The following is a 14,896-nucleotide window of genomic DNA, read 5'->3' as shown; positions in this document are numbered from 1 at the left end:
ACCCATGTCAGAGGGTGGCAGAGCTGGGAAGAGTGCCCAGAAAAGACCCTACATTTTTGCTTTGTTAGAGTCGGCCATACGCAAGATTCTAAGTGTCTGGGGCCATGATTCAGAGCATCTGTGAAGTACGACACATCATCACAGCTTGTTTACACTTGTAACCTCTGCTGTATCCCCTAAACACATCAAATCATGTATCAATTACTGCGGCTTCCCTGGTGGCTCAGACAATAAAGAATCTGCTTGCAATGCAGGAGATGAGGGTTCGAACCCTGGACTGGGAAGAGCCCCTGGAGAAGGAAATGGCAACTCACTCCATTACTCTTGCCTGGAGAATCCCATGGACAGAGGAGCCTGACGGGCTACAGTTCATGGGGTTGCAAAGAGTTGGACATGACTGAGCAACGAACACTTTTATTTTCATTCACTGTGACTGGAAAAGAATTTCTGTAGAATTTCACCACAACACCTTCAACTCCACGAGCATTTTGCACCACTGAGGCTGGGCATCCTTCTGCCTGTGCACAGGGACTGTGGAGGGCTGACCCCAGGAGGTCACTGAGTAATTGCCCTTCAACTTGCCATTGACTTGTGCCCTTGGCTTGGCCTGACTTGTGGGAAAGAAAGAGAACACGGTGACCTGGAATCTCTGAAATTTCAGCCTACTGGCCTGGAACCTTGGAAACGGGCCCAGCCCTCTGCTATATGCAAACAACCCAATTATGGCCAGTGAGGTTTATCAAAGTTATGCTTTTCTATTAAGTCAGGCAAAGGACTGAAGGCGAATCAACCTATAACTTTAGCTCCTTGTTAACAATAGTGATGGTAAGTGTACAGAAAGACACACAGACAGTATATGGCACGTGTAGGTTATTAGAAATACAGATACGATTAGAAATATCCACATAAAGTATGACCTTCTTTCTTTCTGCCAGCCCTTGTGGGGCTTGGTTTGTTTATTATGCAGATCATGTTTGACTTTATGGAATCAGATGTTATTTAAATTCAATTATTGTGAGGTTAAGTTCTTCTTTCTGGTATCAGTTGAGTAAATTCAAAGGCAGTTAGAGGGACTAGGTACATTTGTCTTATTCCAGTTAAATTATAGGGAGAAAAGCAGTGCAGGAATAAAAAAATTATCATGAATAGAAAAACATGGTTTGGGGGGTTTGGTTGGGGCTTGTGTGTTTGTTTCCTATATCTCTTTTTGTAACCCTTTTTTTGAACTGATGAGCAGGAAGGCTGAAAACTCTTCCATGAAGAGGAAAGCAGATTATATGTTTGTATGTGAGTGTGTGAGTATGTGTGTAGTATTGTATTTGTGAAAGTAAGTTGCTGGTACGAGGGAACTGGAAATATTTATGTGGTTAATTGAATTTAGTGTAGATAACTAGAGCTCATTAAGGTCTTAAGTCTTCTTTTTCTACTTAGTAATAGAGTTTTCTTTTTTAAATCAAATTATCTTACAATGATTCCCTGTTTACCAGTGTTCACACTCTGTTAGTCTCCTAAAGCAGTGGCCCCCAACCTTTTAGGCTCCAAGGACCAGTTTTGTGGGAGACAGTTTTTCCATGGACAGGGCGGGGGTAGGGTGCAGTGGCGGGTGGTGGTTTCGAGATGATTCAAGTGTATCACATTTATTGTGCACTTTATTTCTATTATTACATCAGTTCTGCCTCAGACCATCAGGCATTAGATAGAGGAGGTTGGAGGGCTTGGCTTTGGTGTCATTGAGGGAGGAAGTGAGAAGCTTGGGCCTGGTCTGGCTGGAAAGGGAGCAGGTAAAGTGCTACAGATGAAAAGTGCTATGGATGAATAGCCAGAAAGGGCTCCAGCCAGAAAACAAATTTCTGCCTGTATGCTGCCCAACACAACACACAGAAAATTCAGAATGGCTTGTCTATGTATAATCCTGGATTCCAGGGCCATGGGGATCTTTGAAGGTCATCTTGCCGATCAGCCTGCTTCCCAGAGATAAGCAGGGAGCTTGCTTTCTCATCCCTCTGGGTGGCAGGAGCCACCTCTACTCCGATTTATCCACCACAACCTTGGCTGGTGAGAAGGTCTCATGATAGCTCATCTTTCTTGATCCCAAGTCCAAGATACATTGACCTCTTGCAGTTCTGTGGAATCAAGAAATCACTGTCCAGTGTCCTGTATGGAGAAGATGCTGGAAACTTGTAGGTTTTCCTTCTATTCACTTTCCCCACTTGGGTTCCCCCTTTGTGTAGTTGGTTGATATTATGAACCAGTTTGGTTGTACCCATAAGTTGTGAGGATGTGTCCTTGATAAGCCTTCCTCTTAGCTTGCTGTTCAGTTGCTAAGTCGTGTCCAGCTCTTTGTGACTCCATGGAGTGCAGCACACCAGGTTTCACCGTCCTTCACTACGTCCTGGAGTTTGCTCAGATTCATGTCCACTGAGTCGGTAATCCTGTTAGCTTGTTCCCCCCAGATATGTGCAATCTAGTTAGTGACACAAAACAGTTCTGTGCTTCCCTGTCAATAATCCTTCATCACAGATGCCGTCTCGGATGGACATGGAGGAGTCTCCTTTCTTTGACATCCCTCCTAATTCTCCTCTACAGCCTCAGTGAACTTTTCCTATTCCTGTGCCCATTCCTCATCCCCTGCACCACACACACAGGTTTCACTCCACTCAGGAGGGGGAGTTCTGATTTTAAGGCTCTTGGTCCTCTGAGTCTTCACAGTGGAGCATCTACAAGGCAAGTGAATGTTTTCTTGTGAATACAGACTACATCTCAGAGAAACTTCTAACGCATTTCTATGCTTATAAAAAGTGCTGTCTCTTAATTTTGACTCAACAAATGTCTACTCCTTGCCAAGGGTGGGAGTGTGAGGAGGAAGTGGGGGGGTGAGTTAATTCCGTTATGTCCCCCACTCACCAATACCACCACCACCACATCAGTTAATACTCAGTGAACACTGCCTGGAATGGGGTTCAGAGGAGAGGGGCAAAGGGGAGAAGAGTTTTCACCTTTGCATTTATACATTAATAGGGATCCAGCAAGGCCATCTCTTTTGTCAGGGCTGGAAAGGTAAGGATATGATGAACAAGACTGCTGGGGTGGGAGGAGAGATGGGAGGCAGGTGACATGAGCTGGCAGAGAAGCGGTGGGTATGGGCAGCCTGATGGACAGAGCTTTACCCTGCCTTTCTCTTGAGCAAGTAACAACCTCTCTGAGTGGGTATCATCATATAGTAAAGCAGGAGAAATGATATTAGCTTCATTAAGTTATTGAGGTAGTAGATGATATAATGTCTATCTTGTTAGAACTCTGAGATGTTTACAACACTAGAATTATTAATAAGAAGGGAATATTATTCAAAGAAGGAAGGAAGGCAGAGAGGGAGGAAATTGATCAGTGTTTGATATAGGTGTGAAGGTGGCCTTTGAGACAAGATCAGCCATAATACCTATTATAACCATTTCCATGTTAGTCTAGCATTTACTGAGACCTGCTTGTGTGCCAGGCAGGGTGATAAATATATATTCTTATAACCCTCTTCCCCCAATTTCATGGATGCTCAGTGCCGCCAGTAATTCTATTTTATTTTACTAGTCTAATTACTCCCAAGCTCTCCCAGGTGACTTTGTAAACCAATTCTCAGACCTCCATACCTTCTCCCCCACTTCCAGTCTCAGTCCATAGCTTTGCTTTATCTAGAAAAAGAAGAAACTGAGAGAAAACTTGCCCAATATTCTCATCCGACTGGATCCATCAGCAGCTTTTGCCAGGGCTCCCTCTTTCTTGAGAGACTTTGTCTTCTTCTTTGGCTTCTGGAACATCACATTCTCCTCTCGGCCCACTGACCTTCCCTCTCAGGCTTTTCTACTGTTCCTTTCCTATCTTCTAAGCTCCAACATCTTGACATCCTGTACAAAGCAGTTCTGGTAGCCCTCCCTCTTCCTACCTGCCCTCACTCCTGGGTTTGTGGCTTTAAAAACCATCTGTAGGCCAGTGACTCTCAAGTATATATACTGAGGCTAGAGCTTTTCCCTAAACTCTAGACTAATGTATATCACATTCCCACTTGGATATTTAACAGGCATCTCAAAATTGACACATTCCCAAATGAGCTCCCCATCTACCCTCCAAAACCTGCCCCTCCCTCAGTCTTTCCCATCTCAACTTGAACGCAATTCTCCAGCCCCTCACTGCTCAGATCTTCATCATCCTTGACTTCTCTCATCCATCACACCTAATCCATTAGCAAATCTTAACATCTGTATCTTCAAAAATATATCCAGAAGCCACTTCTTAGAACTTCCACTGCTACCCTACTGGTTCAAAGCACCATCATTGCTCACCTGGATTACTGCAATAGCCTCTTGGCTCCTTACTTGATCCTTACTTCCTTCCAATCTATTTTCAATACAGAAGGCAGAAGGAACCTGTTGAATACGGTCAGATCATGTCACTCTCTTCTGCTCAAAACATGCTTGTGATTTCCCATCCCATTCACAATAAATGACAAGTCCTTAAAACAGCCCACCAGCCTTGTCTGGCTTGTCCCCCATTCTTGATCCCCATTATACCTCTGACTTCATCCACTCTCAGTCTTTCTGTTCATTCTAGCCCAAACACACTGGCTCTTTGGTGTCCCTAGGACATGGCAAACAGGCTTCTGCCTCAGAGCCTTTGTACTCGATGTTCTCTGCCCAAATGCTCAGGTCTCATACACCTACATGGCTTGCTCCCTCATTATCCTCAGGTCTTCTGTCAAATGTCCCCGCTTGTAGAATTTCAACCTGTCCCCTCCCTGGTATCTCATTTTCCTTTCCCTTGCTTATTTTTCTCCATAATAGCTCATAACAGCATGCCATGTACTTATAGTTTACTTGTTTATCTTATTTATTTTTAAAAAGATGTTTTGATGTGGCACATTTTTAAAGTTTTTATTGAATTTGTTACAATACTGCTTCTGTTTTATGTTTCCGTTTTTTGGCTGTAAAACATATAGGGTCTTCACTCCCCAACCAGGGATCGAACTCACACCCTCTATCTTGGAAGGCAAAGTCTTAACCACTGGACTGCCAGGGAAGTCCCTTGTTTATCTTTTTAAAATGTCTTTCTTTCTCGACCAGAGAACTTTGGTTAGTAACATTCACTGCTGTATCCTTGTCACCTCATATAGAACTTGGAACATACTACATGTATATTTGATGAAGGCCCAGAGAGGTTAAGCAACTTGCCCGGGGTCACACAGATCATAAAAGCCTGGGTATACTCAAGTCTGTCTGGGATTAGAGTCCAAGCTCTTAACCACCATGTTAGTGTCAATAAAGGGAAATGTCCCTGAACTGCACCCCAAGGCTGTTGAGTCTATTGCTTCCCTTGCTCTAGTCTCCCAGAACTGCAAACTATTGCACAGCACTGGGGCTGGTTTTTTTTTTTTTTTTCCTTTCTTTCTTCTAAGTGGCAAGGATGCCTGGTGCCCATGTGGGTGGCAGGGGAAGTCTTTGGCTTACCTGCCAACTGCCATGGCAACCAGGTAACATAAGGACTCCAGAAACAAGTCCTTTCAGATTGAGAGGGGAGAAAAACTGAAGCAAGGCAGAATAAACAGGAAGAAATCTGTGAATGGAGAAACGACTGAAGTCTTGTTCCTGCAGCTTGCTGTGTCATTTGGCAGCGAGGCGAATCCATCCTGTTTTCTTCCCCACCCGCCAGCTCAGCCACAGCCACAGCTATGGATCACCTTGTCCTGCCTCCAGCATAACCCCACTTAACCCATTCAAGAAGCCTTCCGTTCAGCCTTCCCAGGAAAGGAGGACTCCAAACACTCTCAGTGACCCCTGGTAACACAGAGGGCAGTCCTGGGCCAGAAGCTGGGAGACCTGTGTCCTAACCCCTAATCTACTTCACTGGGGTGGACTCTTAGGCATTTCTTTCATCAGAATCTCCCTCTAGGCTCGGCTGACCCTGTACTTAAGGCATGGTTTGCTTATTTGATTGTGGGAGCATAGAATAGAGTTGTAGTAGAAAACCTATGGAATTAAAGTCATTATGGAAAGGCAAGTTGAAATTGTAATATTTTCATAAGAGGACTTACTCGGGCCAGGCTCTGCGTCCAGCACCTGGCTTGCATGATCTCAGTCCATTCTTACAGCCAGGCTTTGAGGAGGTAAGAGTTGCCTGCAATGGAAAAATGAAGAAAGAGAACCTCAGAGAGGTTAAGAGACTTGGTCCAGTTTGCATAGCCAGTAAGTGTTGAAGAGGGTTGGGTTGGGGAGGTTGGGATTGGTGTATATATACTACTGTATATAAGATAGATGGCTGGTGAGACCCTACTATATAGCTCAGGGGCGCGGGGAAAAAGAAGGTACACTCTGCTTGTAGGACATATATGAAGTTAAAAATGCATTCTCACATACTTGGGTGCAGACAAATGCTGTTTGACAACTCCACTTACACAAGGCACTTGGGGCTTCCCAGGTGGCACTAGTGGTAAAGAACCTGCCTGCCAATGCAGGAGACGTAAGAGATGCAGTTTTGATCCTTGGGTCAGGAAGATCCCCTAGAGGAGGGCATGGCAACCCACTCCAGTATTCTTGCCTGGAGAATCCCATAGACTGAGGAGCCTGGCGGGCTACGGTCTGTAGGGTCCCAGAGTCAGACACGACCGAAGCGACTTAGCATGCACACGAATGAGGTATGTAGAGCAGTCAAATTCATGCAGTCAGAAAGTACTTTGGTAGATCCCAGGGGCTGGAGGCTGGGGGTATGAGGAGTTAGTGTTTAATGGGGACAGAGTTTCAGTTAGGAAGGTGATGATGTTGAGACTTGCATAGCAATGTGAACATGCTGAGTTCCACTGAACTGTACAGTCAAACATGGTGACAATGTATGTTTTACATTATGTGACTTTTACCACAATAAAAAGAATTTAAAAAGGAAAAACGGATGCATTTAAATCTAAGGGGTTGCTTTTCAAATACTGTGTTCTTCACCCCTCCCTTACACTGTGTCCCATGGGGGCCAGGGGATTAGAGAAGATCTGATTTTTCTTGACTTAGTCATTCCCAGGGTGGTCTCTGGGCCCCAAAGCTCTGAGGAGATCATCCAGGAAGTGTCTGGTGCCCTTTCCATTTAATGAGCCCCTTTGATCTGTGGAGTTTGCTGAACACTGCAGACAAGATGGTGATAATCCTCCAGCCCAAAGGCCGGAGGACCCTCAGGAGCTGGGCTGGAGGGGTTCATCCTCTGCCTTACCCTGGTGCCCATCCAGCCTATGAATGCACCTTTACTGTGTAACTCCGAGGTGCCTGGTCCTGTGGGGTATGCAGGATCACCCTGAAGCCTAGAGAAAACAACTGAAGAGTGATTAAGGGCTGAACTGTGGGTGATGATGCAGAGACAGAAAATCGGTCCAGAGCGGGCCCCTTCCAGACTTGGTGAAAGGGCCGGTGCTGGAGCAGGGAGGGACAGACAAGAAGAGACCCATGGGCACAGATGTGCAAGGGACAGCAGGAACCAGAGTACAGAGGGGGATGAGCAGAGTGTGGTAAGAAGCTGAGTCTGATGTCAGAAAGACCTGGCTTTACATTCTGGCCACGACACTGGCTGAGTGACCTTGGGTTGGTCATTTAACCTTTCTCTTTAATAGGAGTCACTGTTATATTGAGAGATGTTTATCACCTCCATTTCCATGTTCCACCATTTTAGCTTGTAATAAAGTTGACTTTAAAGAACATTCTCCTTCTGTCTAACCTGAATCCATCTGGCTTTGGCTCATTCACATCTTTCTTGTTCCAGGAGAAGCACAGGTTGACCAGCCAAAGATAGTCCAGGGTCCAGATTAAGGCCTCTTAGAAGCCCTAAACACAAAAAGATTATGGCCCTCCTCCCCAGTGTAAAAATATGCCAAATCATAAAGCAAAAAATTTATGTGAATGCCAAGGTTAAAATAGCTTTTTTGCAGATTTTTTTTTTTTTCCCTAAAATCCTGGATCACTTCCTTCATCAAAGTTAAACTTTTCTAACAGCTTCGATATCCTTGCTTTCTAGTGTTTGTAGCACCCAAAGCAAGCCTCTATTCTACCTTTGGGTTGTCCAATCCAGGGAAAGTGTGGGGGACTGGGAGCTCCAGGGGAAATCGCACACCTTTGGCCTCATGGTCTGTGGCCAGGACTAGGACCAGGCCAGGTCATGCTCCTTCCTTCTCCAGATAACTAGGGGCCCCAGGGATGGTCCCCCATCCAGAGCCACGGTGGTGAGCCCAGGTCTTGTTAGTTATGCCTGGCCAGCGGCTCTCCCTCCCCTGTCTCATGGCTGCCGCGTTAGAAAGCAAAGAGAACAGCCTTCGCTGTTGCTTGGCACCGTTGCCGGGGACCGGAAGTACTGTCTCTTACCTGATTGGCAATCTGACATGGCTGCCTAACAACCCGATTAATCAAACCCAGCTCATCCTGTTAGAATTAATGAGCCTAGGAGATGCTGCCATGAATAATGAGGGCTTTTGCCCCTCCTTCACCACCTCTCCTCCCCCTCCCATTCCTATTTTTCTTCTCAGAGCCACACAGCAACTACTCATTATCGAGGACCTGGAGGCCTCCATGGGTGTGGTGAGCACCTGGCATTGTGGGCATCTCCTGCCTGTCCTACTGTACCTGGAGCCAGAGGCTGGCCATGTCCTAGAGGATCGAAACCTCTCATTTATCAAACAGCTCTGTGCACACTGCACTGTTAAAGCAGGATGGAGTATGGGACTTCCCCGGCAGTCCAGTGGTCAAGACTCCATGCTTCCACTGCAGGGGTCATGGGTTCCATCTGATCCCTGATCAGAGAACTAAGACCCCACACGCCAAGTGGTATGGCTACAAAAAAAAAGTTAGATGGAGTATCTGTTTCACGTACTGTACTAGGTGCTAAGGATGCAAAAATGGACATAAGATGCATATTGCTGCTGTGAGAGGTCATGGTATAGTGACCCAGAGACACATGGGGAAGTGCTTTCAAAGTGGGTATGGGAGGGTTCCTGGCCTGCAGCCACCGTGAGGGGCCTGTCAACACAAAAGGAGCGGAGTGGGGAATTAGAGAGGATTTTATGAGGTGGTGGCACCCTGAGTATTTCCGTCACCAGGTTCCTTCATCATACATACACATGTGGAGTGCTGGGCACTGAGTGAAGTGCTGCGGTCCCAAGGTCAACAAGATGGACATGGCTCCTGTTCTTATGGAATAGGCAGTCTCATCTTCATTCCTCTGGGCCAGGCAGGAAACCTGAGCAGACAATTGAATTATGTTTTCACTTGCTCAAACACAAAGGCTGTTGAAGGCTTGCTGGGTGTAGTCTAGGCACTGGGAGAATGAATGCAAAGATGAACAACCTCCCATCCCTGCCTCCTAGGGCTCCTCTGATGGGGCAGTGGATAGGCATATGCCAAGGGCCTCAGAAGGTTACACTGGTGCTCAGAGATCAAGGCATTGCACTCAATCTAGAGAAATCAGGGATGACTCCCTGTAGAAGGTGGCTTTGGAACCATCATGAAGACAGAAAAGCAATTGAACATGTACACCAGGTGCAGAAAGACACTCTAGATCTCATCCAGGCTGAGGGGTAGTCTTTGAGTGATAGGAGCTGAAGTAAAAGGGAAAGATGATTCCATGCATCTTGGGAGAAAAGGACTGTTTCTACAGTCTACAGCAAAGAGCATGATTAAATACACAAATAAAGATCTGTGTCTAATAGGTCAGGAGCTCCTGTGCCTGCTTATTTTAAGTTGGGAACAAGATGTGGTTTCTCGAATAGTGAAATCCCCAAATTCCCAGGTGGATCACTGGATAAAGAATCCGCCTGCAACACAAGACACGCAAATTCGATCCCTGGGTCGGGAAGATCCTCTGGAGAAGAAAATGGCAACCCACTCCAGTATTTTTGCCTGGGAAATCCCGTGGACAGAAGAGCCTGGCAGGCTACAGTCCATAGAATCACAAAAGAATTGGATACCACTTGGTGACTAAACCACCATCACCAAATTAAAAGGGACATGGCTTCAGTGGCCATATTGCAAACACACCAGCCTGGGGCTTAGGGAAAGGGGCTGTTTCTGGCAGCTTCTGGGTCCTTTGACAGGAGTGAGGCAGAAGGCATCTCTTCAAAATAGATGAGTTGGGGGAGGAAGGGTGTGGGAAGCAAGGAAGGGGGCCTTGGGACTGGTCAGAAGGGAGCAGAGGTTGGGGAGTTGGGTGGGACCCACTCCTAAAGTCCCTGAGAAGGTAAATGAAGGCGCTGGTGGACAGGAGTCAGGAGGTAGAAATGACAGGCTCTAAGCGAGGAAGGAAAGAGGGGAAAGTGAAGGGGAGGAGAGAAGGGAGTGAGGGAGGCCCTTGGGGGCCGGCAGCATCAGGACCAGCAGGGAGTGGGCACAAGCTTCAGTTGTGGTCATGTGGTGTGTGGTCATGTGACATGTGGTCACAGGAGGCTCCAGAGACTGAGTCCAGCCTTGCAGTCCACAAGGAGCTTCAACTCTGGCACTGTCTTTGCCTCCCTGCTTCTAGTGAAGCCTGCCCCAAACTGGGCTTCCCAACGACTCCCAGCCAGTCCCAAGGGACATGCCGAGAGGGCCCCAGGCCTTCAGAGGGGGCATCTGCTCAGCCTCCTAGGTCCCCAGGAGCCAAGCCTGCCACATTTTTGTCGCTCTGGGATCAGGGGCAAGAGGCTTCACAGAGGGGATCTGGGTCTCTATGGGCTGTGCTGTAGAAGAATGCAAAGGCTCAGGACCAGAACTCCAAAGCTAGGCCAAATGACCTTCATGACATGTATTCAAAGCTTGGGTTTGCTGTTGACATTTGACTACGGGGAAATTTTGCATAAACACTTGCCTCCTTGGAACACAGATTCCCACATCTGCAGCTGATGATGGCTGTCTCTTCAACCCGCCAATCCAATCCATTCCGCCAGCTGGCTTCAGTCACAGTGTGGCCTGTCTGCCCCTGAGAGCATTTGTGTTTGAGACCCCTGGCTGTACCTTTAAAGATAAGTCTACCTAGGCTGACACCCGTGTTAGATGGCAGAGAACTTCCATGGAGATCCTCTAACTCATTTTCATAGAAACCCTAGAACTTGGGCAGTACCGAGTAGGAGCCAGGAGCTCAGAACTGTTAGTTGAATTCACTAAGTTGGGAACCTGGAGCCCAGACCTCCTCCAAACCAAGTCTGTGGTCTGGCCTGGCCAGAGACATGGAGGGTGGGGGGCAAACCAACTCTGAAGGCAAACTCCCCACCCCTTACCCCATTGCTGAGGTCTGGCTTCCTGGTGGCTGAGACGGTAAAGCGTCTGCCTGTAATGCGGGAGACCTGGGTTCGATCCCTGCATTGGGAAGATCCTCTGGAGAAGGAAATGGCAACCCACTCTAGTACTCTTGCCTGGAAAATTCCATGGATGGAGGAGCCTGGTAGGCTACAGTCCATGGGGTCTCAAAGAGTAGGACACGACTGCGCAACCTCACTGGTTCACTGGCTCACCACCCTCCGCCTCTCTCCCTGCAGGGGGAGCTGCTGAGCCCGTGCCGCTGCGATGGCTCGGTCAAGTGCACTCACCAGCCTTGCCTCATCAAGTGGATCAGCGAGCGGGGCTGCTGGAGCTGTGAACTGTGCTACTACAAGTACCACGTAATCGCCATCAGCACAAAGAACCCTCTGCAGGTACGGCCGGGGGCTGCCAGTTCGGGCGCTACAGGGAGGGCCGGGCTTTCCCAAACTCCCTGATCTCCGGCGGGACGTGAAGTCACCTTAGAGCTCCGGGGCTTTGGAGGAAGGGAAAGATGGCCAGGTGGGCGAGACCGAGGATAGAGAGTGGGCAGGAGGGCAGGAAAGAATTTTTGTGTTTTCTCTTAAGCCTCAGCCAGAAGAGGAGAAAGGGGTGGGATCAAGAGACAGAAATAGATAGAGAAGGAAACATGGAGAATCAGATGGAAGAGAGAGAATAAGTGAGTTCATGGATAAATGAATGGATAAAAGAAATCAGAAATAAGAAAAAGGAACAAGAAGCAAAGAGGAGAGGGAGGGAGGAAACAATAAGAAAGAGAGAACAGAGAGTGCAAAAAAGGCAAAGAGGCAGGGTGGGACGGTGAGGAGAAAGACTGCGATGAGGTTAAGGGCAGAAAAGAAGAAATGAGAGCAGAGACTGGATGGTATGTCCCAAACTTGATGGTGCCTGGAATCCCAGCAAAACGCAGGGTGGGGCCTGATATTCTCCATTCCAACAAGCTACCCAGTGATGCAGCTGCTCCTGGTCCACAGACCACACTTCTTATGACAAGGGAAAAAACGGAGACGAGACAGGAGAGGGAATCAGAGGAAGAGAAAAGACGGGGCAGGAAGGAAAAGGGAGAGAATATAAAGAGTCCATGAAGGTCAAGGGCAGGAAGACCAGGGTTCAGGTGGGGTCTGTGGAACAGATTCACATGGGGTGGGGCTGTTAGGTCAGAGGCCCCCACGCCCCCCATGCCCCGCACGGTCCTCCCGACCCCTCCCACCCTGCCCTGAGACATCTGTCATCCCCAGAAGAGCTGACAGCCCCTGTACCACCTCATAAATCCTCCACATCACACAGCTTCCCCCCGTGAGGCACACACACACACAGAGGGCGCTTTGCTTCTGAAAATACCTTCACATAGACACGGTCAGCCAGTGAAGCTGCCACGTCATCAATTAGCCAGCATGCTGGCGAGGGTGCGGAAACTCCAGCAGCTTGGCACAGTTGTCTCTCTGCTGTCTGAGGGGGTGAGAGAGAGTCAGTGCTGCTGCCCCAGCAGAGCGAGTGGCTTGGGGATGATGGTGGGCTGGGATCTCTGCATGGAAGGGCAGCTGCAAACACCCGGAGCTGCAATGTCCTTGCAGTGGGGGCCAGCCCAGGGTAGGGGGGCCATTATTGCTAGAAGGGAGCCTTAGAACCCCTAGGCACTTCAGTCATCCTGATGGTGCACCAAAGAGTCAGAACAAGAGGTGCCTCCCCATGCTCTGGTTCCATCCTCAGCTATTCATTTCAAAATCTTGAAGTGTCTTAAAATAGCAATGTCTGATTCCAGGCCCTGGGGTGCATTAACTCTTCTCTTCTTTCTCAGCCGATTCAAGCCTTGGAAAAGGGTCAGAATCCAAACCCACCAGGCGAGTGCCCCCTTGGCTTTGTCCTTGGCTCATAAACAGGCATTAGCCCTGGACACAAAAAGGGAAAAAACATTTAGGGATAACTTTTTCCTGGGGGTTGTTGTTGTTCAGTCTCTCAGTGTTGTCTGATTCTTTGAGACCCCCTGGAGTGCAGCACGCCAGGCTTCCCTGTCCTTCACTATCTCCTGAAGTTTGCTCAGACTCATGTCCATTGAATCGATGATGCCATCCAACCATCTCATCCTCTGTTACCCCCTTTTCCTCCTGCCCTCAATCTTTCCCAGGATCAGGGTCTTTTCCAATGAATCTTTTCCTGGGAGCAAAGAAAAGAAAAGATTATTCTAATCTCATAAGTGCCTTAGGCAAATGGCAATATTGACATTGCCTTTCTACTTTATTCTTTATTCTTAAGTTACTACTTAAGAATAACTTTGTCTTTTATTGTGCCCATCTTTGCATGAAATGTTCCCTTGATATCTCTGATTTTCTTGAAGAGATCTCTAGTCTTTCCCATTCTATTGTTTTCCTCTATTTCTTTGCATTGATCACTTAAGACGTCTTTCTTATTTCTCCTTGCTTTTCTTTGGAACTCTGGAATAACTTTATCAAGTTACTACTTAAGAATAATCCTTAAATTACTAATTAAGAATGAATTTATTCTTAAGCTACTACTGTGTCTTTAACTGTGAGTTTCTAGTCATTGGAGATTCTGATTCTGTTACTTCTGGATTGTGATTGGACCTCATTGCATTCAGTGGTATGTGCTCAGAAAATGCCATTTCACTCTTCCAGATAGTACCAGAAGAAGGAAGTAGTCTGGACTAGCAGCAGTAGTGTGTGGTTGTGGCCCAAATTGACCCAGTTGCATGTCTTGGGCTCCTCAGTCTCAGCCAAGTGTGAGACTGCCTGCTCAGCCATGGTTGGGCAACTTCTGATCCTCCTCATCTGTGGTAGAGGATGGAGCAGGCAGGCCCTACCAAGAGAAAGTAGAACAATGGATGGGGTGCCGGGGCTAACTTCTGTCAGAGTAGGGAGGTGTCTTCCAAGTCTCTGATGTCTCACCTCTTGGTTCATGACCCCATAAAACATTCTGAGAAACAGTGGGCATGACAGCATGTTATCTCGGTGACCCTCTGCAAGCTCTGTTTCTAGAAAGAGCTCCTGAGAAAGGTGGCATTTCAGTGTAGCCCTGTGGTCTCAAGGCTCTGTGGGTGCCTCTCATCCTCTTTGCTACATCTGAACTATAATTATATTCATGAACATTTAATTAGTGCTTACCGGGGGCCAGTTGTTGTTCTAAGTGTTCACATATATTGTTTAACACTAACAACAACCCAATGCAATGGGTACTATTATCATCCCCAACTTACAGATGAGACAATGGAGGCACAGAGGGGTCAACAGTTTGCCCGAGGTCACCCTGGTGGAGCAGGGTTATATCCAGGGGTCTGACTCCTGAGTCTGGCCCTTCACCTCTACCCTACATGCCCAGCATGGAGATTGCTAAGTATGGTTATGAATACTCCTACCTTGCCATGCATAACTGTATTTTTGCTAAAATATAAAGGGGAATAGAAATGATGGCGGCAGGTACCCTTCAAAGCACTGATTAATTTCACTTAATTCTCACAATACTCTAAGAAACAATTATCTCCACTTTTTGAAAGTCCTGATGATTTATTGACTTCTCCTAGGTCACACTCCATGAGTTGGAGCAGAGCTGAGCTAGGATTGGGTGACCAGGCCCTTGCTCACTGCCTC

The 14,896-nt window shown here is 47.4% G+C and overlaps 1 protein-coding gene and 1 long non-coding RNA gene across 3 annotated transcripts in view; one reads left to right on the top strand and one right to left on the bottom strand.

Moving 5' to 3' along the window:
• MARCHF4 (membrane associated ring-CH-type finger 4) overlaps positions 1-14,896 on the top strand; it is a 115,093-nt gene that overhangs the window by 76,120 nt on the left and 24,077 nt on the right. For both annotated transcript variants that reach the window (XM_070771917.1, XM_070771920.1), the window contains exon 2: positions 11,516-11,671. In XM_070771917.1, the coding sequence (XP_070628018.1) occupies positions 11,516-11,671 (156 nt within the window). The remainder of the gene's footprint in view (positions 1-11,515; positions 11,672-14,896) is intronic.
• Positions 1,632-4,646, bottom strand: LOC139186457 (uncharacterized). Its single transcript, XR_011570015.1, has 2 exons — positions 4,332-4,646; positions 1,632-2,717 (listed from the first exon to the last, which is right to left on the bottom strand). It is a non-coding gene; the product is annotated as an uncharacterized lncRNA (long non-coding RNA).

The sequence above is a fragment of the Bos indicus genome, chromosome 2 (assembly GCF_029378745.1).
Source record: "Bos indicus isolate NIAB-ARS_2022 breed Sahiwal x Tharparkar chromosome 2, NIAB-ARS_B.indTharparkar_mat_pri_1.0, whole genome shotgun sequence".
In the NCBI taxonomy this organism is placed as follows: domain Eukaryota; kingdom Metazoa; phylum Chordata; class Mammalia; order Artiodactyla; family Bovidae; genus Bos; species Bos indicus.
The sequence above is the reverse complement of the archived record's forward strand: the minus strand, read 5'-3'. Positions and strand labels throughout refer to the sequence as shown.